Raw genomic sequence first — 26,867 nt, forward strand, 5'->3', positions numbered from 1 at the left:
TTTTTTTGGTGGTATGCGGGCCTCTCACAATTGTGGCCTCTCCCGTTGCAGAGCACAGGCTCTGGACGCGCAGGCTCAGTGGCCATGGCTCACGGGCCTAGCTGCTCCGCGGCATGTGGGATCTTCCCGGACCGGGGCACGAACCCGTGTCCCCTGCATCGGCAGGCGGACTCTCAACCACTGCGCCACCAGGGAAGCCCTACAGGAGATATATTTTAAATACCAACAAAATTCCCAGTGCTGTGAAGTATTTGAGTTGTTAAGTATAATAAAACATAATGAGCCAGGAGTCTGCTGACTGTTTCCTATTGCCCTGCACGGACCCTAGAGGTTGAAATCTTTATTTTAGGAAAGTCATCTTTTCATTATTAGTGTAAACTGTTGTATTAAATGCACTTATAAAGAGATGCTTGTCTACCAGGCTTGGCATACAGGGGAGAAGAACCATGCTTCACTCAGAAGGCCACTGGCCATGGTGGAAACTCACTATTTCTTCAGGGAGTTGATGATAAATATTATTTTCTCATGTTATTTTTTTCTCATATAATTATTTTTCCAAAGTTAAAACAGCTTTATTTTTCAAACTTGTAGTTGAAGAATACATCTACTTATAAAAGTGATTTCTATTTATGAGGAAAGTGGAGGTAAGATGAAGTCTTACTACCCAGGGGTAACCATTATCGAATTTATTGTAGGTACTTCCACACAAGTTTACATGTATATATATGCATGTGTTATGTATATGTATTCACATGCTTACACCCACCTACACATATTTTACAAAATGAGGTCATTCTACAGGTGTTGAGTTTTATCTGCTTTTTTGCTTTTTAAACTTAATAATGTCAGTGATTTTATCAGTTTTTTCCAAATTGTACTGACATTCTTTATTCACAAGAATAATAAAGTGTCTTTTATCTATAAAATCACTTGGGAATAAAATATAATACCTAATAGTTTCCAAGTTAGGTAAGGGTTTACTTACTTATATTTTAAACTTTTTTTTTTCCTTTTAATGAAAAAAAATTTCTAAAATGTGGCATACAAAAGTGGTTCTGAGAAGCTGGATTTTATTGACCAGTGTGGGGAAAACGTTGGGGGGGGACAATTGTACCAAGGAAGGGCAGTTATAAAATCATAGAAAATGTCTTATTGTCTTCTGTCACCTTCATTTTATAAAAGAGAGGAGTGATTCTAACACCATCAACGTGGGAAGGGTATAGTCTCGTAATGTTAGAAGTACCACCAGGAGGGTTCAGATAAGCAGTTCTGAGGACCCACCACGATTTGCACTTATGAGCTGTTGTGCAATAAGCAGGATGTGTGCCCATGATGTGCGACACGAGGTTGAATGATGTGACTTGCTGTCCAGTAGGATAAAGGCCTCCGGACGTAGTTGGGACTGTGGGATCCTTGTCGTTGTGCGGGTAGCCCCTTCCTGCCTCACCTCCTCCCTTTCCTCGGGTATCGGCTTCCTCGGCTTTCCACACTCCCCTGCCGTCCACACGCCCCTGCCGTCCGCACGCCCCTGCTGTCCACACGCCCCTGCCGTCCACGTTGCTCCTGCCGTCCACACGCCCCTGCAGTCCACACGCCCCTGCCGTCCATGTGGCCCCTGCTGTCCCCACGCCCCTGCCGTCCACGTTGCTGCTGCTCCCTCCCCTGTTGCTCCTCATATCTGCCTCTCCTTGTCCTTTCTCTGCTTTTCTCCCCACCTTTCTCTGCTTTTCCGATTCTTTGGGTTTCCCCTGCAAAGAAAAGCTGATCTTTTAAGACGCAGTTCTCTTTCCTTATGTTGTTGGTGAAATAGTCAAAAGCATTTATTAATTTAGTTCATTAAACATATATGAATCATTGTGTCTCTTTAGGCAACAGAGATGCAAAAACACCACCAGCCTCGGCTGTGGGAATTCTTGGTGCTGTGGCAGTGGCTTTGGATCTTTAGCACTATGGACAGCTGTCATGGCTGCTTCCTGTTCCTTGTGTTATGGCGCTCTGTGTACTGGTTTAAGCCTTTCAGAAGGTTTTAGATTTCTTTGGGTCAGTCTGTTTTTTTTTCCCCCTTATATCTGTTGAGTGCCAAGCAGTGTCTTGTACAGAGTAAATTTCTTTTCCTGTCCATTTCTCGGGAGGGGCTTTTTGAGGATCTGATCAATATTTAGAGTCAAACTCTTAAAAAGAGTCCAACTCTTTAGTCTCATGTATAGCCTAAATTGTAGACTAAGCTGCAAGTGCGTCATATTCCCTCTCTAATACATAATAAAAAGCAGTGGGTTATAGGTCTGGAAAGGGGTTATAAATAGAATCTGATATTCTTATAAACATAATTTTTTAGAGGTTGTATCCCTGACTAATAACTGAATATCAGCTTATTTAAAGGTAAGATTACAAACACCATATAGAAGCACATGCCCCCAATACCAACCCCCCTCCCCATTATAGTATAGTAGGCTTGGGTTCATAAGTTTCTTTGTGGTAGGAGATTTTATACTTGAGGAACTAAAGGACTTTATAGTAAATAAAAATTAAATGGGAGCAAATTTGTGAGTAAATACCTTAAAGTTTTATGTAAGTTTTTTTTTCCATTGACTAACATTGAACAATAAAAGCAGTACACTAAATAGAGCGAATATACACAGCATTTAAGACATCAAATTGGTAATATTGGCTGCTATGCAGTTAATCTGATGAGTAAAGGCAGTGGTGATCCTGATGATATTGGATGAAGCACATAGTTCTTGAGTGGAGACAGGGTTGGGGGCACTCTGCATGCTTGTCTTTTTCCAAAGGCCAGTTTAAGGACATGTTCAAGTGAAGTCTAAGTCTCTAAGTGGAGAGAGAGCTTTCTCAGTTGATTTCTTTTTAGCACTTGATTTATATCTGGTATCTTGTGCCAAATGCAGTTTGCCTCCTAATAGTTTATAGAAATGGCTCTGTGGTTCTGCAGTTCTCTGGCTTCCTGGCCTGAACATTATGTGTCTGTGCTGTCCTGGTGGAATCAGAGTCCTGCATGTGCTGTGGCCAAGGAGGAGGAGGGAGTGTGAGGCCCCTGCTCTGACAGGGAGAGTCACTTCCTATTTGGAGTCCCAGGAGAGAATGGATCCCTGCTGGAGCAAATGCATGACACTTCCAGTGTCACTTTACTACACACCTCTCTATGCAGCAGCACTCCTCTGCTGAATCACTTCGTGGGTAAATTCCTGTGAGCCTCATATGCACAATAAGAATAGTTTTTATATTTCTGTGTGATTCATGTTTACTAGATATAAAATTTAACAGTTGTGCAGAAGTATGCAAAAGTCTATACATAACTGATTTTTGAGCAAACAGGACATACAATCAATGAGATTACTATTCAATAGAATGTAAATAAGGTTACTCTTTTTATTATTATAAGTCTTTTAAGAGTATCCAGAAGTCAGTAAACTGGGCAAGCACCTAAAGTTTTCTTTCCTGTGCTGTTGGAATAATGTGGTGGTTAAAGGAGTAGTTTTGAAGGCATGCTGCCTCAGTTTAAACCCTTGCTCCCTTTACTTATTGACTGTGTGACCTCGGACAAGAGTTTAACGTTTCTTTGCCTCTGTTTCTTCATCTGTAGAATGGGGATAGTTAACTCAAGCATTAATGGGAGGATTGGAGGAGTGTGTATGTGTGGGTGTGCACACACTGATGCTTAGAATAGTGCCTGGCATGAAGTGTAAGACCTGTATAAACGTTAGTTCTACTAATATTATTCTGATTCCTGCATTATTTTTACAATAGCAGATGACACGCCTTGACATTTATGTCATGTGGGAACTTTGTCGTTTTATGATCTTGTGGGGGAATATTAATGCATATAGACACCGACTTAGGAAAAAAGTTGGATATGGTGAATAAGAAGAATGCCATATTTGGCATTTGATCTTTTAAAAAGAGGTTCCAGATAATCTTTCTCAGAAGAGCACATGGGTTCTGCAAAAATAGATTACATTTAAGCAAACACTCTTTTACCTTGTGATTTTTATTATAAAGTTGGAGATGACTACTCATGGGAAACGTGTTTTTCTAGACATATAAAAATCAAACTTTAAAAAGAAGCAAACATTTAGTCTAGCAAAATATTAATAGAAAAATTATTTTGAATTTTTTAATAGTCTTACACACAGAATATGTTCTAAAAGAAAATTACAGTGCTAAAAATGAAAATGTTCAGTGACAGGATAACCGACAGTACGAACATCTGACACATGAGTATTATTTGTAGGATGACACTTGAGCTTTTAGCAACTTGACCAAGTTTTTTTTTTACTATAAATACATTAAAAATTTTTTGCACTTCCTGGTTTTGGTTCAACTATTCTAGTTTCCATCCAGAATCATCTGGAAGATCCTTTTTATTAGCCATGGACTAGAGCCCACATAGCACTTAGCCTAGTCCTTAATGCCATGCAGGCAGGCACCTGGGAAAGAGACAAGTAAAGCTAATCTTGGAATACTAATGCTGACTCTTAAAATGGGTATAGGACAAAAAAAGGAATGGTAATTATGTGACATGATGGAAGTGATAGCTAACTTTATGGTGGTAGTAATCATTTTGCAATATGTAAGTGTATCAAATTGCCATGTTGTACATGTTAGACTTACACAAAGTTACATCAGTTATATCTTAATAAATCTGGAAAAATAAAATAGGTATAGGAATGGGGAAAAACTAGGCCAAGAAAAGAGTATCTTTGCCTTCTTTAAGCTCAAGAGCCTGAGTATGAAATGACCAAGCCTAATACTTGATTTGTAGAAATCCAAGGAAAAAATATTCATTCACAAAAGAATTTCATGGGATCCTTATCATTTTTAATGAATGTGTATTAATTCAGTGCATTTATTGCAGTCTTTATATAGATAGATAGATAGTAGTCTGTCCCCTACTGATTTCATAACTCGCTTTTTGTCCTTTTTTTTTGCACAAGTTAAGTAACATTTTAAATATTGCCTAAATTCAGATAGCAGGAGAATTTGGTTGAAGAAATTGAAAAAAAAAAAGAGAGAGAGAGACATGGGGGGAGGGAGAGAGCGAGAAAGAGAGAGAGAGAACCAGAAACATCAGAGAAAGGAAGTTCATAGGAAAGTGAAGAGAATAGTAATGATGATTACGTTTCTACAACTCCTTAAGGTTAAGTGCTAATCCTTGGACTGTGAACTCCCTGGGAGAAGGGGCTTGTCTATCTTCTCTTCTGTCTTTGGCATCTATCCTTGTATCAGCCTTGTGTCTTTGGCATCAGCCTGTCTTTAATGATGCCTCACACTTAGGCACTCAGTCAGTGCTTAATGAATGAAATGAATTAATGAACTTAGATTTCTCATAGATTATCTCACCTAATACAACAGACCTGTAGGGAAGTATGATTATCCCCATTTTATAAATGGAGAAACCAAGACTCATATGGGTTAAGTGATTACCTAATAATGATAATTCTGCTAACAGTGGTATTCCATAATGACATATTAATCATATAAAATTAGGAATGTATTTTATTTCATTGGCATATCACTTTATTATAAAAGCAATAAGCTATATTTAGGAATACTTACTAAAATTATGCTTAACAGGCATAATTTCACTAAAATAAGTACAGTCCTATGAGGAAGATAGAATTTGTCTACAATTTAAACTCAGGAGCTTAGAGAAGTCAAGTGAGTTTCCGAAGTTCACTTGGCCAGTGGATGGGTCATTTGAGTGCAGGACTTTCTGACCTCTGAACCCTTTCTTAATCATTACACTAAATGACTTCCTTACAGCCACATAATTCTTGATGGCAGAGCCAGGATTTACATCCAGGTACTTTGTTCCTAGTTCTTCTTCCCCTTTGTATCCAGTGTCTATTGTGTGTGTATATTGTGTGTGTATATATGAATGAATGTGTGTATTCCTGTATATGTGTGTGTATGTGTGTGTATACATATACAACACTTGCACTGTGTTAGTCTGTGTTTGGGACATATAATAATGAATAAAAAATCAAATCTTGTTACTATACAATATGGTACACTTCATGAAAGATATATGATTAAAGTGATGTAACAAGAGGAGAGAATGACCAGCTCTCCCTGGAGTTGCAAGGGAAGCCTTAACACGTGAATGCTGTGTTGTGAAGGGTGAGGGATGTTTTAGGAAGAGGAAGAAGAGGAATGGTGATGTAATTTATTGTACAAACAACTTTTTTTAAATGATAGGAACATTATCAGTAATTGTAGCAGGACAATAGGGCTTAAAGATCATCCATGGTAAATCAGGACAGTGGTCCTCCTATGGAAATGCCATTTGAGGCAGAGGGAACTATACTTACAGATGACTATTTAAAAATCATACAATAGCATTTCAGTTGGTGTTAGATAAAAAATAAAATTAAAACAAAAACAAAAACCCAGTTCACAACTGCCTTATAAGATTAGGGTGACAGTGGGTAACTACTGCTGAAGAAACAACCAATGAACATCTATTTAGAGAGAAGACAGTTCTAGAGTGATGTAGTACAGTCTGTTTAAATTGTATGACCTGAAAGTATTTTTAATTCTTTGATAGGAAAAAGGCTAAGTTGGGGGCAGATTTGAGTTTGCAGAAGTTCAGTGGGAGATTTGACTCAAAAAAGGAAGACTAAAGGTATCCGGCTGTGGGAATTAACAACTTGGGTTAATACATCCATTTATTTTTTCCTTTTAGATTTTTCTATTGCCTCTGGAAATAAAACACTGTTAATTTGATATTGAGCTCAGGAAAGGTGTGGTGAGAAGTATTAGCGATTGTTTGATTAACAGGTTTTCTAAACAGAGTACAAATCTCCTGGATTTAGAGATGAAAAGTTTACTGGGAAGCTAAAAAAAAAGGTGAGAAAAAGGAAAGACCAAGGAGCATTTTCTGTACTTAATTAAGATATATTTCTTCTTGGTTAAGTATTCTACTTGGTTAATACTTCCAGAAGGAAGTATTATATAGAAGTAGTGGTATTTATTGGAAAAAATAATCATGTGTGTGCATGCGTGTGTGTAAGCATACAGATAACGTTTATAAGTCAGATCAAAATCTGACCTGTAGTTCAGTTCTTGATAATACCATGATTTTAGTGCAAATTCTACGTACCCTTATTTAACTCAGAAAAAACTACAATTTTATTTTAATAAAATATATTGTGAAATCGTGGGCAGAGCTAAAACCTGAAGCATAAATCATAAAGACGTCTCTCTGTCAAGTAATAAAATCAGAAGTGATACATACAGTTTGCATAAAATTTGGGGATGATGCTAAATTGGGAGGGGGTGTGGGATAGAATAATTTATTCTATTCTAATTGTTATTCTAATATGCAGATAGAATAACAATTAGAGAGGTTAGAAATGTGGGCAGAAAATAGAATGTAATTTGGCAAAAAAATACAAACGAACTCCAGTGATCTATATGAGAATAATTTTGTTCCAAAGTTATTCAGATTTGTTCAAAGTTGTTCAGTGTGCAGAAGAAGCCTACTGAAAGGCACTAAGAAAAAAGAAAGTGATGTTCTCCTTTGGAGTGAGGGAAGAAGGGGAGTAGGTTGCTTAGTCTAGAGCTAAACATGCTGCAGGTCTGAATGGCAGTTTAAACATTTAGAGAAAAGTCTTTTCTCTAAACTGCCTCTGTTTTCTGAAGTTGAAATCACTTGGGGAAGTGTGTCATACTTCATTTTTAGTTGCACCACAGGTGCCTTCTTTCAGCAAAGTTGATATGACAGTATATGGTTAATAACAGTGTTCTCCGTATTACTTCGTTATGCCAGTAGGTATAATAATGTTGCTGAAGTTATAAAGCAGCCATTAATCATTTTATTATATATACTTTATATACAGGAATTAACACAGTATTCTTGGTGAGTGTACTCCTAAGGATATTTTACAAAAAAAGCCTCCCAAAATTTTGAGGTTAACGGACTGGCTAGAGCCCAGATAATCTGGTATTTTATAAAATTAATAATTATTTCAAATGTAACAATGTGACTTGCCCACTCCATTGTAACACAAAGAAATGACAAAGCAGAAAATGAACTGAAAAAATTAAAGGTGTGCTGGAAAAATTTAAATGTATGTCATTTTGGTAAGGAGGTCAAACAAAGTGGGGTCAGGAGACATCAGAAAGCCAAGTATCTGATACACCCAAGTATCTAAGTGGGTGGTGTGTGCGTTGGGGTATCTTGTGGCCCTGGCTTTATGTGAACAGCAAGGGTTTTGGACTGAAAATGAAGACATGAGGCTGGTAAAGTATTTAAAAAAATCTTCTTTGTGAAAGGCAGTATGAGAGATGTAATTTGGATATTCCAACATGGGGATTTGGGAGGCATTTATTGTGGCGGTAGAAGGACAGAATGTTAGAATTTAGGTTTTCTCAAACTAAATTTATTTATAAGAGTGTACTTGATATTGCTGTTTTAACAACATTCACTTGGTAGGTCACTATAGCCAAAAAAAAGTTCAGTTGGCCCTTGAACAGTTTAGGGGTTTGGGCGCTGACCCTCTCCGCAGTCAAAATCCTCGTATAACTTCTAGTCGGCTCTCCTTATCTGAGGGTCCTCCCATATGGAAATCTCTGTATCGCAGGGTTCCTCTGTATCTGAGGTTCCTCCACATCCTTGGATTCAACCAACTACGGATTGTACAGTATTATAGTATTTACTATTGAAAAAAATCCCCGTGTAAGTGGACCCGCATGGTTCAAACCCGTGTTGTTCAAGGGTCAACTGTACTAAATTCAGTTGATGATCAAAGTGATTCAGTTAGAAACTGGCTTCCCAGAGCTTTCCTGAAATATGCAGCTTGGCAGTCACGGTGATAGCTGCTCACGGTGATTGCTGCTCACTGGCTGGGCTTAAGGAGCCTCCGTAGTGAAGGGCGGGGCCCCAGGCCCATGCTCTGACATTGACCAAGGTGTGGATTTGGTCCAGAGCCTTGCATTGTGGGCATACCTCCAAGAAGAATTTTCTTAGACTCATGAAAAAGCACTAACAGAGGAGTTCCCTGGTGGTCTAGTGGTTGGGATTCAGCACTTTCACTGCCATGGCTTGAGTTCAATCCCTGGTCACGGCCAAGATGTTTAAAAAAAAAAAAGAAATCACTAACAGATATGCTGTCTGTTTCTAGTTTAACTTAATAGCTTGTATTTAAGGAAGGCAAATTGAACTTATTTTCTTACTTTTGAAAAAGTATAACTGGTAGAACATTTGTTAGTGTAATGTTTTCAGGTGTATGTTTTTGTTGTATTTTTTTTTTTAAATCCTCTTTTTTTAAAGTTTTCCCCAAGTATGCGTTTGTTTTTTGTTTTTTAAAAATTTTAGTTTATACTGAATCCTGGTGCAGTGCAGTGGCAAATATAAAAGTATGATCTCTTGGATGTGTGTTACGGGGAGTGAACTGTGGGAAACAGTGTGACAGAGTTTGCAGCATGGGCAGAATTGAAGGTAGAAAGTACAAGTCTAGGTGAATGAGATTCATAGGAAGACAAAAGCATTTTTGGAAATCATCCACTGTACAGAACCCATCTTAGCTCAGTCCTCTTAGATTTCTTAAATCTTTTGGGGCAAAGGAGAATAAAGGACGTCCAATAGTTGAAGTGGCTGTAATATTTTCCTGTGGAGTGATGTCTTCCTAGGCTTTCCTTAAGGCAGACCCCAAGTCTGTTTAAGTCATAGGCACCTGTAGTCAGGTCCTAATCCTGCTGTAGAGGTTCCCCACACCCATGCTCCATGGAGACCACACAACTTGGCAGGAAAGAATCCTGGCAGGGCTTGGATCTGGTTCTGTTACTTCTTAGCTACCAGGACCTTGGGTTATTTACTTTTCTCAATGCCTTATGGATAGAATGGAATAATAGTGTCTTCCTCATAGGGTTGTTGTATATTAACTGAGATTCTTCACAGATGTACTTAGTGCCACACCTGGGGCATATATGTTTACACTCACTGTTTGTAGAGTCATAGGCATTATTATGAGGCACTGCCTTGTGCTTTTGGAGAGATGAGTTCCGAGTTCCAGTTGGAATCTGGTGTTGGCCGACTTTTCCAGCCTCATTCATCTCTTGTGCTCTCTTGCCTGCACTCATTGTGGAGGCCATGTGAGTTTCTGCATTTCCTCCAAAAGGCCAGGCCTTTGCTTCTCACCATATGGTTTCTCATGACCTTTTGTTCATCCTCTGACACTCAGTTCAGCCACTTCCTTGGAGGAATGAATCTCAACCTGCCTCCTTCACTGGATGGAGCAATTCCCTTGTGCTCTCACTAACCCAGTGCTTGCCTCTGGACTTACTACACTGGGATTGCAATGCACTTTCTGTGCATTCATTTCTCTCTTTCACAGGACTGTCCTCCCTTGGAGGGTAGGATTTGTGGCTGCCAGCTCCCTGGCTTGGGGCAGAGTCTGCTACGTAGGAGACAGACTATCATAGTTGTTAGAGGTGTGGTCTTTGGAGCCAGCAACATGGCTGTGAAACTTCCTCTCTGACTTACTGGCCATGTGCCCTAGAGCCAATTATTTTACTCTCTGTGCCTCAGTCACCTCATCCGTAAGTGGCAATTATGATAGTACCCAGTCCATGGAATCAAGGGTAGAGGGAATGAGGAGGGAGAGACACAGGCTGACTTGCCCCTCCACTCTTTCCTTCCCTTTGGTGTCTCCCGCTACTCAGTCCTGCTCTGGCCGTGCCGAGGAGCAAGGGGTGGTGTGCAGGCAGCAATGGGTCCAGGCACAGAGAGTAGGGAGGTGGGGACTCCTCAGTTGTGCTTGGGTGAAATCTGGGGAGTTCTGTGGCTGCCTCCCCAGGTGGCTGTCTGTACGGGGTGATGCATGAGGTGAGGTGTTTGCAGTCAGACCTCCTTGTTTCTGTTTGCATACAGCTCTTTTTTTCTTTTAGATCAGACTCACACTAAACTTTATTCCCATTCTCTGGATTAATGGATTTCCAAGGCTCATCTCCAAAAGCAGCACAAATTTGTGTACCATAGGACTTTTCCTCATTTTGAGTGTTGTTTCTAGTGAGGACCCACCTCAGCTGCCTGCCTTCTGGGGTAACCCAGTCATGGTGGCTCTCACTCCCTGCTTCACAGGGAGTGGCTTCCTTGGCTGTGCAGCTGATTCCACCATCACTGCCACTCCTACCACAACCACGACTTCCATTCTACTGGTATTGCTGTCACTGGTACTATTACTGTGACTCCTTCTACCAATATCAAAATTCTGACGTTTAGCTATTGCGTTCTACTGTCACTTAGTGGCCTCTGCAGAAAGAAATACCTGTTTTTCTGTACCCACAAGAGGGAACCTTGTAAGCCAGGCTTCTCTGGAATGTGGATTGGGCCATTTTTAATGTGCTTTAGACTAGCTGTGTTCCAGGTAACAATGTGGTTGAGTGTTACTTTTTCTTATTAAAGGCCATAGCAGGTATTGCTTTCATTAGCAGGTTAGCAGGTTTCATTAGCAGGTTAATGTTCCAGGTAACAATGTGGTTGAGTGTTACTTTTTCTTATTAAAGGCCATCGCAGGTATTGCTTTCATTAGCAGGTTAATGAACACAGTAAAATAGGCTAATTTTGACCTCTGTACTTCCCAGCCATTCAGTTTTCTAGTGCAAAGACTAGAAAAACATAAGGAGGATTAAAGATGCTGTTTGAAAATCAGTTAGCAGGCCACCACTGAATTATACACCAACATCTGGGCTGGCCACCCAGAAGATGCTTTTGAACAAAACTGCTTAATAATTTAAAGTGTTTATTTTATTTATAATTATGAACATCACTAACTTCTAAAAAGGCTTTTGAGGTAATTTAATAATGAAGATATATTGATATATTAACATGTAAGTAAGAGGATACGGTGACAATTTAATGTAAAATTTCAATATGAGTTCGCTGGCTACCAAGAAATGATGATTATTTATTCTTTTATGCAGATAAACTGCATCATCATTCATGCATCAATTTATTAAAAAATGTTTCTGTTATAAAAGCTGTGGGGATACATAGGTGAAATAAATGTAGTCTCTGATCTCAAAAATGTTTATTTCATGTAGCAATAGTTGGGCAAACAGATATAGTCAAGATACTTATTATCGCAGGTGTGAACCAGGTGCTACAGGGTATGTAGAATGCACGTGTTTTTACAACTTAGCACTACACATATGAGCTTAATCATTTCAGTATTTACATATAATTGATAAAAGTGCCTCATCATTGGAGAAAATGAAAAAAAAAAAAACAAAACCTGACATTCACAGGAAGATAGACAAGATGAAAAGGCAGAGGGCTATGTACCAGATGAAGGAACAAGATAAAACCCCAGAAAAAACAACTAAATGAAGTGGAGATAGGCAACCTTCCAGAAAAAGAATTCAGAATAATGATAGTGAAGATGATCCAGGACCTCGGAAAAAGAATGGAGGCAAAGATGGAGAAGATGCAAGAAATGTTTAACAAAGACCTACATGAATTAAAGAACAAACAAACAGAGACGAACAATACAAAAACTGAAATGAACACTACACTAGAAGGAATTAGTAGCAGAATAACTGAGGCAGAAGAACGGATAAGTGACCTGGAAGACAGAATGGTGGAATTCACTGCTGCAGAACAGAATAAAAAAAAACAAGAATGAAAAGCAATGAAGACAGCCTAAGAGACCTCTGGGACAACATTAAACACAACAACATTCGCACTATAGGGGTCCCAGAAGGAGAAGAGAGAGAGAAAGGACCTGAGAAAATATTTGAAGAGATTATAGTCGAAAACTTCCAACATGGGAAAGGAAATAACCACCCAAGTCCAGGAAGCACAGAGAGTCCCATACAGGATAAACGCAAGGAGAAACACGCCAAGATACATAGTAATCAAATTGGCAAAAATTAAAGACAAAGAAAAATTATTGAAAGCAGCAAGGGAAAAATGACAAATAACATACAAGGGAACTCCCATAAGGTTAACAGCTGATTTCTCAGCAGAAACTCTACAAGCCAGAAGGGAGTGGCATGATATACTTAAAGTGCTTAAAGGGAAGAATCTACAACCAAGATTACCCAGCAAGGATCTCATTCAGATTCAAAGGAGAAATCAAAAGCTTTACAGACAAGCAACAGCTAAGAGAATTCAGCACCACCAAACCAGCTGTACAACAAATGCTAAAGGAACTTCTCTAAGTGGGAAATGCAAGAGAAGAAAAGGACCTACAAAAACAAACCCAGAACAATTAAGAAAATCGTCATAGGAACATACATATCAATAATTACCTTCAATGTGAATGGATTAAATGCTCCAACCAAAAGACACAGGCTTGCTGAATGGATACAAAAACAAGACCCATATATATGCTGTCTACAAGAGACCCACTTCAGACCTAGGGACACATACAGACTGAAAGTGAGGGGATGGAAAAAGATATTCCATGCAAATAGAAATCAAAAGAAAACTGGAGTAGCAATACCCATATCAGATAAAATAGAGTTTAAAATAAAGAATGTTACAAGAGACAAGGAAGGACACTACATAATGATCAAGGGGATCAATCCAAAAAGAAGAGATAACAATTATAAATATATATGCACCCAACATAGAAGCACCCCAATACATAAGGCAACTGCTAACAGCTATAAAAGAGGAAATTGACAGTAACACAGTAATAGTGGGGTACTTTAACACCTCGCTTACACTAATGGAGAGATCATCCAAACAGAAAATTAATAAGGAAACACAAGCTTTAAATGACACAGTAGACCAGATAGATTTAATTGCTATTTATAGCAATTTATATTGCTATTTATATTCCATCCAAAAACAGCAGATTACACTTTCTTCTCAAGTGCTCATAGAACATTCTTCAGGAAGGAGAAATTAAGGAAGCATTCCCATTTACCATTGCAACAAAAAGAATAAAATACCTAGGAATAAACCTACCTAGAGAGACAAAAGACCTGTATGCAGAAAACTGTAAGACACTGATGATGGAAATTAAGGATGATACCAACAGATGGAGAGATATACCATATTCTTGGATTGGAAGAATCGATATTGTGAAAATGACCATACTACCCAAAGCAATCTACAGATTCAATGCAATCCCTATCAAATTACCAATGGCAGTTTTTACAGAGCCAGAACAAAAAATCTTAAAATTTGTATGGAGACACAAAAGACCCTGAATAGCCAAAGCAGTCTTGAGGGAAAAAGGTGGAGCTGGAGGAATCAGACTCCCTGACTTCATACTATACTACAAAGCTACAGTAATCAAGACAATATGGTACTGGCACAAAAACAGAAACATAGATCAATGGAACAAGATAGAAAGCCCAGAGATAAACCCACGCACCTATGGTCAACTAATCTATGACAAAGGAGGCAAGGATATACAATGGAGAAAAGACAGTCTCTTCAATAAGTGGTGCTGGGAAAACTGGACAGCTACATGTAAAAGAATGAAATTAGAACACTCCCTAGCACCATACACAAAAATAAACTCAAAATGGATTAGAGACCTAAATGTAAGACTGGACACTATAAAACTCTTAGAGGAAAACATAGGAAGAACATTCTTTGGCATAAATCACAGCAAGATATTTTTGCATCTACCTCCTAGAGTAATGGAAATAAAAACAAAAATAAACAAATGGGACCTAATGAAACTTAAAAGCTTTTGCACAGCAAAGGAAACCACAAACAAGACAAAAAGACAACCCTCAGAATGGGAGAAAATATTTGCAAACGAATCAACGGACAAAGGATTAATCTCCAAAATATATAAACAGCTCAATATTAAAAAAGCAGACAACCCAATCCAAAAATGGGCAGAAGACCTAAATAGACATTTCTCCAAAGAAGACATACGGATGGCAAAGAAGCACATGAATAGCTGCTCAACATCACTAATTATTAGAGAAATGCAAATCAAAACTACAATGAAGTATCACATAACAACAGTTAGAATGGGAATCATCAGAAAATCTACAAACAGCAAATGCTGGAGAGGGTGTGGAGAAAAGGGAACCCTCTTGCACTGTTGGTGGGAATGTAAATTGATACAGCCACTATGGAGAACTGTATGGAGGTTCCTTAAAAAACTAAAAATAGAATTACCATATGACCCAGCAATCCCACTACTGGGTATATACCCTGGGAATTATGGAAAACCATAATTCAAAAGAGTCATGTACCATAATGTTCATTGCAGCACTATTTACAATAGCCAGGTTATGGAAGCAACCTAAATGCCCATCAACAGACGAATGGATAAAGAAGATGTGGCACATATATACAATGGAATATTACTCTGCCATAAGAAGGAACGAAATTGAGTCATTTGTTGAGACGTGGGTGGATCTAGAGACTGTCATACAGAGTGAAGTAAGCCAGAAGGAGAAAAAGAAATATCGTATATTATCGCATGTATGTGGAACTTAGAAAAATGGTACAGATGAACCAGTTTGAAAGGCAGAAGTTGAGACACAGATGTAGAGAACAAATGTATGGACACCAAGGGGGGAAAGCGGTGGTGGGGTGGAGGTGGTGGTGTGATGAACTGGAATATTGGGATTGACATGTATACACTGATGTGTATAAAATGGATAACTAATAAACTTCTGTATAAAAAAATAAAATAAAATTCAAAAATTCAAGAAAAAGTCTGTATGCTGACACTTGCTGCTTATATATTGGGATAGTCAATTCACTTCTTTAAGTAATGATTTTTTTGTGTGTAAAATAAGAATTGTATCTACTCTATCATAAAGAATTTTTGTGAGAATCCAAAAAAAAAAAAAACCCTGTAAATTTACGTTATTAAATTATTATATTTTTGATTAAAAAAATTTTATCCTCTAAAAATGAATTGCAGCCTGGACGATAATCAAAGTAGAAATATTGGCTTTTAGTTTACTGAAAATATGGCAGTTTTAGTTTAGGGACTTGTGTGCATAATTGGAGCTAAGAAAAGGTCCTTCTCCATTTCTGGTCTTCTTCCTGAGTGTCCTTTAAGGTCTTCATTTATTTGTAATAATAGGATCAAGAGGAAAACTCAAGGTATTGTGCAGTCCTGAATTAATGCTGAGTTCAGCATAATTATTTTATAATTATTCAGAAGGCATCTGTAGACATGATTTCTTCATAGAACAATGGTGATGATGCCTCTTCTATGGGGACCTACTAACTCACAAGCGAAAGGGACAAATGAGGTCCTCATACAAATAAAAATTATTCTTCTTTTCTTTCTTTTTTTAAAAAAATTTCCAAAAGATGTAAGATTTAGCTGACCTAATTTTAAAAGACAGATGTAGAGGGAGAGGGGAAGATATGGCAAAAGGGATAGAGGTAGAAAACCCCAGTAAGGGGAGAAACTTGATTTCTTAATATTTCCCTTCCATGCCTTCCTGCCTGCTAGTTCTACAAAAGGTGAGCAGTTAGGAAGAGTTAGAATCTGACAGGGGTACTAGGCAGAGGCTTGAGTAAGTCTACACAGAGGCTCAGCTAAGAAGGAAAGCTGTCCTTGTACCTTAATATTTGTTGATGAGCTTCATCGTGGTGTCTTCTGTGCCTTCAAAACTGTCAATCAGCCTGTTAATGGCCACTCATAATTTGAATTATGCCAAAATCTCAAATTCAGAGACTTTCCTTCAAATGAGATGAGTGGCGCACCATGAAATGAGACCCTGAAGACTTCCTTATCTGACAGCCTGGCTGTTGGTGGTTCCTATGAAAATTATAGTAAGTCAGCACGTCTGCAGGGTTGTGAAGCTGTATTAGAAATTGTCGACCTTCCCACAAGATACCATTTCTCAGCTGAGATGGAAATAACTCATTTCCTAAGCTGTGGAGGTTTTTCCTGTTACGTAGCCTCAGTTAACTTTAGACCATTATTGCCAACGATTTTAGAGAAGTACATGTTTATTCTTTCAAATAAAAAAGGGAAGCGATCCTGTTCACATTCATATTGTTGAGAAAAGTCAAAATGGTTTCTGCACACATAGAGGGAAAGGAAACCATATATTTTATAAAAGGAGTAGAGGGAAAAGAGAGTTTTTAAGCATTTTATAGTGAACTTTAGCAGCCTGACCTTTAAATGTTTCCTTTCTGTAACATCAGTATCACTAGCATTGAAGTGCTAAGATTAAGAGGCAGGGCCGTGAAAAGCCAATTAGCTTCTTCTGTTGTGATAGCTATTTGGTTATGAAACATTTTCTAATCTAGAGAGCTCTGGCCTGATGTATAATTTTCAGGGTGTCTCAGACCTTGAACGTGTTAAGCTTTCTTCTTTGAAGGTTTTCTGTGTCTTTATTGAGTGCTTTTCAACCCGTAATAAATAAGCAAGCTGTTGATGAATTTCTGAAGGAGCAGAGAGGGTGAGCATGGTGGCTGAAGACTGTGGGCTATATTAGAATGTGTTACTTGTCACTGGATATACCTGAGACAGAGGCTGTGGAGTGTCTCCTTACCAGGCCTTTTCAGATAAAGACAAGAATTAATTGACTCAATTTGTGGCCCCTTTCCACATACCCTGTTCCCTAACTTGCTAAGTTACCATTTTCAGGGAACACCCGCAGTGTCCTTGCAGTGTTCAGGACAGAGCTCTGGGTATGATTCTTAATTCTTCTTTTCTCCCTCACTCCCTTCACCCCACCCATATTCAGTCAGTTACCAGGTATTTCCTTTCCATATTACCTTCTAGAGTTCTTTCCCTTTCTCCTTCTACCATCCTAGTCCAAATCATCATGATTTTTTTCCTTAAGTGAATATGACAGCATCCTATTCTTGTCTTATCTACCCCAAATAATCTCCTTAATAAAGAGAAAAGAAAAATGGTTAATTCTATACACTTCAAAATGGAGCTAGTATAACAGAGTAGATAAGGATATAGGTTCTGTAGCCAGAATGTCTGGATTTGAATTATGACTCCATTACTTTGGCATATGCAGTTATATGAAGTTGGGTAAATATCTAAGCCTCTGTATATACGAAAGAAAAAAAAAATAAAACTTTCCTGATTGAGGTGTTGTGAGGATGAAAAGACATAAACATTTAGCATAGAGCTTGGTACATAGCAAACACTCAAAAATGACTACAGTAGTCATACAATGCAAAATTGAGAATTCCAACTCTCCTATTTAAAAACCTCAATGTTTCTTCTAGGATAAAGCCCACATTCCTTGGGCTTGCTCAGTAAGTCCCAGCTCCGCTGTCCAGCCCTGCTCTCACTGCCCCCCAGAGGGTTGTGTCCGTTCTGAACCCCTTCCCCCGCCCCCACCAGTCCATTCTCTGTCTTGTCTCATCCTCATGCCATCCTGTGCCGTTTACCTGGACACCCTCACACCCCAAGTCTGGCACTTTCCCTTCTGCTCCCTGAACATCAACCACTCCCCCTCTTTTTGTGGCTGACTCCCACTCACCCTGCAGTGAGTGGGAGTCATCCTTGATCGCTTACTCCAGAAGGCTGTATCTGATACTCCAGGACTCCCGAGGGACCTTTGAATGTCGTCTTCATAGCATTTGACATGTTGTTATGTAACTCCGTGTTCACTTGTCTGTACACTTAGCCGGACTACAATATCTCTTTTGAGGGCAGAGTTTGGGTCATATTATTTTTTTTTAAGAATACCCAGTTCTTGGCAGTTTCATTCAATTAACCAGGCTTCCCTGGTGGTGCAGTGGTTAAGAATCTGCCCATCAATGCAGGGGACACATGTTCTATCCCTGGTCCGGGAAGATCCCACATGCCTTGGAGCAACTAAGCCCGTGCGCCACAACTACTGAGCCTGGACTCTAGAGCCCACGAGCCACAATTACTGAGCCCACATGCTGCAACTACTGAAGCCCGCGTGCCTAGAGCCTGTGCTCCATAACAAGAGAGGCCACCACAATGGGAAGCTCGCGCACCACAATGAAGAGTAGGCCCCGCTTAACGCAACTAAAGAAAGCCTGCGTGCAGCAACGAAGACCTAATGCAGCCAAAAAATAAATAAATAAAAATTTAAAAAAGGAGAAACAACCTACTGTCAAGCACTGGTTGACCGCATTAAATAAATAAATAAGTACCCAATTGAGGGGGGCGATGTTTTATGATGTTTTATGAAACTTCATAAAAGGCAACTCATTAATATCTGTTAAGAGAGAAAATGCTATTTAGACCTGTTGTATATCCTGGATACACAAAAGGCAACTCATTAATATTTGTTAAGAGAGAAAATGCTATTTCGACCTTTTGTGTGTCCTTGATTTTGGTAACTATTATGTGTGGATATATTTAATATTTAAAAAACCCTAGAGTTATTTAATTCTGGTTTTTAAAATCCTAATCCTAAATTCTAAAAAATCCTAAAGTTCTCTCTTATAAATCAACTAGGTGATTTAGCAAAGTTATATAATTTTTGGTCAAACGTAAGGTATGGTTATGAACTGAAATAATGAGATGTATCTGTCTTTGTGCATCGGGTCTGAATACCGAAGGTTTTAAGCTGCTGCGGGATGCTACAAAGGACTATCAGCTTGTCAAAACACCAACAACATCCCTAGGTGGAAAGAAACTCTCTGTTCACCAGTCTTCGGTGAATTCAAGTTTTCTCTTTCTTAACAAAGTGAGATAAGAGTTTGCTTATTAGGTATTCCATAAAGAAAATGATAGGATTTGGAGAGGTATTTTGAAGATCAATCAGGCCATTCCTGTTTACATTAACTCTTTCTGTTGCAAGTGATAGATTGCTTAAGCAAAGGGTGGAGTTACTGGTTCATTTGATATAATTGGCTCATGTCATTTGCCAGTAGTCTGATGCTCAGCCTTTGTTTTCTAAATACTGCCATTTACCATATAAATTGAAACGGAACTGTTTGGAGAAATGGCTGATTACAGAACTTGGGCAGAGAAAATATGATGTAGGCCTGGGACAGCTTGATGTAAGAAAACAGACTAATGGAGTCATCAAAAGGTCACAGAAGAGACCCCCAGTGGCCAAATTTGGGACAATATGAACATCAAAAAGAATAATGATGGCAATTAATTATTACACAAACAAAGATTAAAAAAAGGAGGGTGGAGGGCAGGGGAAGCTTGTCTTTAGGTGAGAATACCAGCTAATAAATGTGGAAGGAATGATAGAATTTTGCAGTCCCAAATGGAATAATCAAAGCAAGGGTTATCAGTGGATGCTAAGTCTATGGTGAAAAATTATTGGGAAATAGGACAGCCACATGGTAACAAATTATCACCCCCAGGCTTTATTAATGTAAAGGGGAACATGTACCTTTACAATAGAGAGATGTGACAATAACCATCTTAACCAAGTAATCAAGCCTAGCATCAATAATAATGGGTTACCCTAAATTTTTTATCTTCTGATATGATGGACTATGAAGTTCACAGTATAAAATATTTTTTCCAAAATTATTTAACTTGTATCTTGACTTAGCTTTGGTTCATAGGAAATATAAGTGATGGGGAAATAAGTTTAATGATACCATGAGGAAATAATCTGACAAATGCCGAATGCGGGACATTCTATAAGATACCTAGGTCTGGACTCTTCCAAAAGACAGTGTCATTAAAAAAAAAAAAAAAAAAAAAAAAAAGGCAGCAGGATTTTTAGATTAAAAGATACTGCAAAATTAAGCAAGCAAATATAATGGGTAAAACTGAATTGATCCCTAGATTGGGTGTGGATGGCTGGGATAGTGTAAAAAAGACATGGGGTAGGCAACTGATGAAATTTGGACATGGAATGGATATGAAATAATATGGAATTGTTGTTTATCTTCTCGGGGTGGTAATGGTGTTGTAGGTATTTAGGAAAATATCCTCATTCCTAGGAGATGCGTGTTGAGTTATTTAGGAGTGAAGTGCCATGGTGTCTGAACTTACTTTCACATATGAATTTTTATAAATATATAGAGATATGGTTGGCACACAGAAACCCATATGGCAGTATGTTACAGTTGTTGTGTAAATGGAGTGTTCATTGTACTATTCTTTCTACTTTTCTTTTGGTTTGAAATTTTAGAAAATAAATTGGAAAAAGAGAAAGTTCAACGTAAGGAAAACAAAGCACAAGTCTGATGGTAGGTGGGCAGACAGGTTGACAGGTCCAGCTCTGTCCAGGGCTTCTGTGATGGCATTAGGGCCCACTCCCTCCATCCCTCAACTCTGTTCCTGTACTAGCACAGAGCCATTAAGGGAAGTGTGATCCTAGTGTTATTAGCCAATTTTGGGAAAGCTATGAAAATTTCCAACTGTGATTAATAGAGAAACTTGTCTTACTCATTTTTAGCATTTCCGGTGTCTGGAACATTGTAGGCATTCAAAACCTGTTGACTGAAAAAATACATAAATAAAGGGGTGACCAAACTTGATGATTGCCTGGAAATGCGAGAGCATACCAGTGATGTTCTTCAAATCCAGTAAATATTTGTGGAATTAAATAGAATTGAATTAGTTAAGGGGCGAATAAGGTTAAGATTGGTTCCAGAAGTGAAGGAAAGTTCTGTTTTTAAATCATCTCTTGTATGCATACAGTAATGACAACATTTCTTTCTTTTTTTTAAATTTCAGTAATGATACTTTTTTGAATTAATGATCAAAACACTTGAATGGAGGTCTACTGTAGTTTTTCCTATACAGGGGAAAATTTGAGTTTGGTGTGAAATCTTCAGAGGGTAGCATGTGCAATTATGCTTTGTTCCTTGGTGAGCTATGAGTTGGGCACTTAATTATGTAAAAAATATTGCAAGAGAGATGTTGCATAATCCCCAAGAGAGTAATTATTGTCTATCTTGGCAGAATGCAAGGCTTTTAATCTGTAAATAAGCAATTCTATGTGAAAGAGCTACATGTAGAGTGGTTCCGTGTTGTAAAGGTCTCTTATGAATTTTTTAAAATGAAAGCAGTAACTGTATGTGCAGTTTGGCTGCTGCCTTTGTACTTCAAAGGGTTTATGATGCTTCCCCTGTGGTTTTAACCCCTCCTGAAATGCTTAAGCCTCAAGAAGGATTCCTGTAAAGGGTAAAACTATGTCTGGGTTAAGGCCATGAAAAATCTGAATTTTTCCAAAGTAGAAGTAAAATGTGCTTTCTGCAAATTAAAAAACAAACCAAGATGGAAAACAGAACAACAAAATAAAATATTGACAGTGCTTTAAAGAAAAAAAAAAAGGCAAAGATGCAATAATTAGCTAATAGATCTCTCACTTATTGGAGGTTAATAATTTAATTTTTACGTGTGCCATTGCAACTACTATTTCCAAAATTCACTTTCAGGATATGTGTGTACTATGTGTAGGTGGATCTGCATTTTAGACACTGAAAGTAAATTCTGTTGGTTGTCTAAGTTGTGATAGCGTCTGCCTTCCCCCTTGTCCCTGTTAGTATCGATGAGCTGAGCATGTTCTTCAAGGTCAGCTTCTCTGCTTGAGCATCAGACCCTTCTCCTTTGCCCACTCAAGGACTTCCTTTGGGCGACTGTCCCTCTCCCTTGCGTGACCATCTTTCCCCTCTATCAAGTTATTCCTGTCAAAATAGAAACATGTTGTAACAGCTTCCATTGTTAAAAAGCCCTTCCTTGACCTCTTTCTCTCTGACTACCTCCTCAATCCTCTGTTCCCTTTTGCAGCAAAACTCCTAAGAATCTATATTCTATCTTTACTTTCTCTCTTCCCATTGTCTCTTGAAGCTGCTCTGCTCAGCCTTTCCCCACCCCCATCCTCCACATGGAACCTGCTTTCGTCAAGGTGCACCCATAACCTTCACACAGCCAGATTCCCAGGACAGCACCTGGTCAAAATCTTATTTGAGTAGCAGCAGCAGCTGACACAGCTTATCACCCCTTCTTCCTAGAAACACTTTCTTTACTTGGCTTCAGGAAAAACATGTTCACCTGGTTGTTCTCCTTCCTTACTGGTTCCTCTTTCTCTGCCCCTTTGTGGGCTCCTCCTTTTTTCCTGATCTAAGATGACCTGGCCCCAGGTCCCCTCTCCCCTCTTCTTTCTCCCAAAGTCATCTCAGATAACATCATGGTTAAAAATGTTTTGTATACTCTAAAGACTCTCAGATTTAAGTCTGGAGTACACACCTGTGTCCTGAACTCCAGACTTGTATATCCAGCTGTCTGCTGCCCTGTGTCCCATTGGATGACTAATAGGCATCTCAAATTTAAGAGTCAAAATTGAACACCTGGACTTCCCACGGCTGTCTCTCACCCAGATTATTGTAATAGCTTCCTGTCTGGTATTACTGTCTCTAGTCTTGCTCCAGCCCCTTTTGATCTATATTCAAAAAATAAAACAAAACAACAACAACAACAAAAAGAAGCTCTGAAGAAAGAGCAGTAGGAACTGTTGCAGTCCAGAAGGAGATGGAACTGTAGCTGGGCTGGGAGTTAGAATAGAAAAGGGAAAAGAGAGAGGCTTATTGGCTAGAGGAATGACAAAGTTCAAGCACAGAGGCAGGAATGAACACGGAGTAACAAGCACCAACAAGGAGAACAGCCTGACTGCAATGGTGGGGCACGTTATAGAGGGCCTTAAAAGCTCAGCTAAAAGTTTGTACTTGTTATGTCTGTGCATATTTTGTATATGTGAGAGGGACCTGTTTACAAACCTGCACTTGAAACTCTAGGACTGTGCTGTCCAGTATGACAGCAACTAGTCACGTATGGCTATGGAACACTTGAAATGGGGCTAGTCTGAATTGAGATATGCTGTTAAGTGTAAAATGTATACTAGATTTCAAAGATTTAGTACTAAAACTAATTTCATTTAAATGTTTTATGTTGATCATTTGTTGAAATAGTAGTATTTTTAATATAGAGTTAAGTATTATTAGAAAAAAATAAGCTGCAAGGATATCTTGTACAGCACACAGAATACAGCCAGTATTTTTTTAACTTTAAATGGAGTATAATCTATAAAAATTTTGAATCACTATGTTGTACACCTGAAACTTTATTGAGGTATAGTTTTAAATCAACTATACCTCAATAAAATTTTTTTTAAAGAAAGAAAAACAAAACTTTTAAAATATCAGACTCTGTCCCAAGGCCTCTGATGACTTCCCATCTCATTTAGCGTAAAAGCCTGTCCAACAGGGTCCTTCATCATCTGACCTCATTGCCTTTCCAGCTCACTTCCTGCCTTGCTCCTTGTCATCCACTCTGCTCTGCCCACATTGGCCCCTTCCTCAGACGTAACCTCAGAAGCTTCTGCCTCAGGTCCTTGGCATGGGTTGCTACTTTAGTCTGAATACTCTGTCCTGTAATTCTGCATGGTTGGTTCTTTACCACTTTCAAATCTCTTCTGCTTATCTGTCCCCTTCTCACTGACACCTTCTCTAACCATCTCGCTGAAGCTCCCCACACCTCACCCAGCACTCCTGATCCCTCCTCCTGGCTTTATTTTTCTCTATTGCACTTATCACCATATGAAAATAAAAATATTTACTTTTTTGTTTTTGTTGCTGAGTTTGTTCTTGTCTGTCTCCTCTTATTAGGATGTAAGTATCCTGAGGGCAGACTTCTGTCTGCCTTGTTCACAGCTGTGTCACTGGTGCCTGGGAGAGAGTGGGTAATCATTTAAGTACTGATGAAGGAGTAATTGAAAACAACCTGAAAAGTGGATGGATTCTTCATTGGCATTTCCCCAGCATTCTGGGCTTGACAGAGGATAGGTAGCATTCAGAATGATTCACTATATACTAATAGCTGTTTCCCATTCCTCAGTTTCTCTGTTTGAAGAACATAAGGACATTCCTCACGGCCTGTTGCGACACGTTTGGAATGAGAAAGAGTGAACTCTTTGAGGCGTTTGACTTGTTTGATGTCCGTGACTTTGGAAAGGTAATTACATTTTATTTTTTATGTATTTTTAAACTCAAGAACATTTTATCAAATAACTGTTGTTTCTTATCTTGAAGTAGGACATGTGACTGAAGTGGTATCTGCATTATGTAGTTAAATTGTACATGTAGGGGGCTTAGCCAAAAAATAATAGCAACAACTGTCCAAATGAGATTAGAATTATTATTTTTTTTAATTAAAGCAGTATAAGGGGAAATTTTTTATCCAGAGGTAACTTTTCCTGTTGGTTATCTCGGAGGGCAGGACTACTATTTCCCATCTTTTAGATAGTTCGTTGGGCTGTCGTGACTGAGGACCAGTATTCTTTCCCTCCAGTCTTCTCCAAACCTGAAAGTCCTCTAATTTTTGGAAGTTGAGAATGTTCTGTTGCCTGTTTTGGCATTTGGGTAGGTGACTTGCAGAACACATGAAATCGCTGAAATGTTTGAGATTGTTGAGTAACTCCTATTGCTTGGGTTTCAGCAGATATATGTTAGATTGTTAGATTTCAATGATATTTGTCACATGTAAATTGGTTTTAATGTTTGCTCTTATTACTTATATGTACACCAAGCACTTGTGTATAATAGGTGACTTCCTTTCAAAAGAATCAAAAGTAAAAGGTTAGAAATCAAGCTTTTAAAAGTTACATTCATTTATTTTGAAGTGATTGGGCATAAAGTTAAACTTCTTGTGTCTGAGAAGCCATAAAAGAGTCAGGCAGTTAGGTAACCCCTGATGTCATAATTGCATTATGACAATAAGCAGGGAAAAACCTAAAAGATCTTGAGAAGTTTGCTCTTACTCTGATAATTCAGGTGCTAGTATCTCATCAAAAGGCTGTTAGAGAGTGACACTTCATTTGATTTTTAAGATGTAATAGTTTTTATTATACATGTTTATTGGAGTATAATTGCTTCACAATGCTGTGTTAGTTTCTGTCATATAACAAAGTAAGTCAGCCATATGCATATGTATATCCCCATATCCCCTCCCTCTTGAGCCTCCCTCCCACCCACCCTATCCCACCCCTCTAAGTGTAAGATTTTTATTATAAAATAAAAAGCAAGCAATGGATTAGTTTGCTTGGCAATGGGAATAAATACCACAAACTTGAAACAGAAATGTAAAAAATTTGATGCTGACATGCAGCAAGTATGGGGAAGCCAACCTGCCCAGGGAGAAAGAAGGTGTGGGTTCGCTCTTGGTCACTTTGTGATCTGGACTTCAGCGGTCTTCTCCATCATCAGACCACCTGCCCGCTTAGAAGTCTGTACAAAAGGAAATGGGTATAAGGATATGGTTTTTAGGATTCCTCTTTCTCTGGCCAGCTGTGATTTAGTTGTCTTGAGGTCCAAAAAAGTGATGGAGGATAACATATGGTGATAGTTACAAGGAACTGAAAACCAAGCCTCCTTGTAAAGAAGTGGTGGCACATTTGTCTATGGCCATGAAGTGAAGCCATGAAGACAAAGAGCAATCAGAGAGAATCCCAGGTGAAGTGAACAGTCCTCTAAGCTGTTGGCCCAGAAAAATGCCTTAATAGCTTATAAAGATATCTTTTGCTGTTCTTTGACCATTCCTCCTAGTTTTTAAAAAAAAATCTTCTTTGATTTTCCTTTATTTCCTCCGTCTCTTTTGGGGAAGTGAAAAAATGAAAGAAAAGTCCTGACTTTTTAAAGCTTTTCAAAAAGTTCTTCATTTTTTTTTTTGTTCAAATTTGCACAAAATGGTGTTGACAAAGACTGTGAAGTCATAAAAATTGTTTAGAAATGCATGGTTTTGTTTTAGTGGAATAACATTGCATGCTAGCTTCCTACAGTGGAAGCTTTGTAGGAGAGTTGAGGTTATAGAAAGTTGAATATAAAGGAATTAACCGTATGCTTCTCATGGGTAATCATAGTTCTGGCTTCTTAAAATATTTTGGCAGTGGTAAGTCTGAAACAGAATTAAACCTTGGATTGCGGATAGAACTTGATCCTATATTTATCACTTTAAAATTACATACATTTTTGCTACTGCCAAGATTGG

General features: G+C 38.5%; 1 protein-coding gene across 1 annotated transcript in view; it reads left to right on the plus strand.

Moving 5' to 3' along the window:
* The window catches only part of LOC112397808 (guanine nucleotide exchange factor VAV3-like), a 304,349-nt gene that overhangs the window by 57,764 nt on the left and 219,718 nt on the right, over positions 1-26,867 (plus strand). Inside the window, exon 2 of the mRNA XM_024742081.1 lies at positions 24,720-24,836. Within this exon, the coding sequence (XP_024597849.1) occupies positions 24,720-24,836 (117 nt within the window). The remainder of the gene's footprint in view (positions 1-24,719; positions 24,837-26,867) is intronic.

The sequence above is a fragment of the Neophocaena asiaeorientalis genome, unplaced genomic scaffold, assembly GCF_003031525.2.
Source record: "Neophocaena asiaeorientalis asiaeorientalis breed wild unplaced genomic scaffold, Neophocaena_asiaeorientalis_V1.1 scaffold35, whole genome shotgun sequence".
Classification (NCBI taxonomy): domain Eukaryota; kingdom Metazoa; phylum Chordata; class Mammalia; order Artiodactyla; family Phocoenidae; genus Neophocaena; species Neophocaena asiaeorientalis.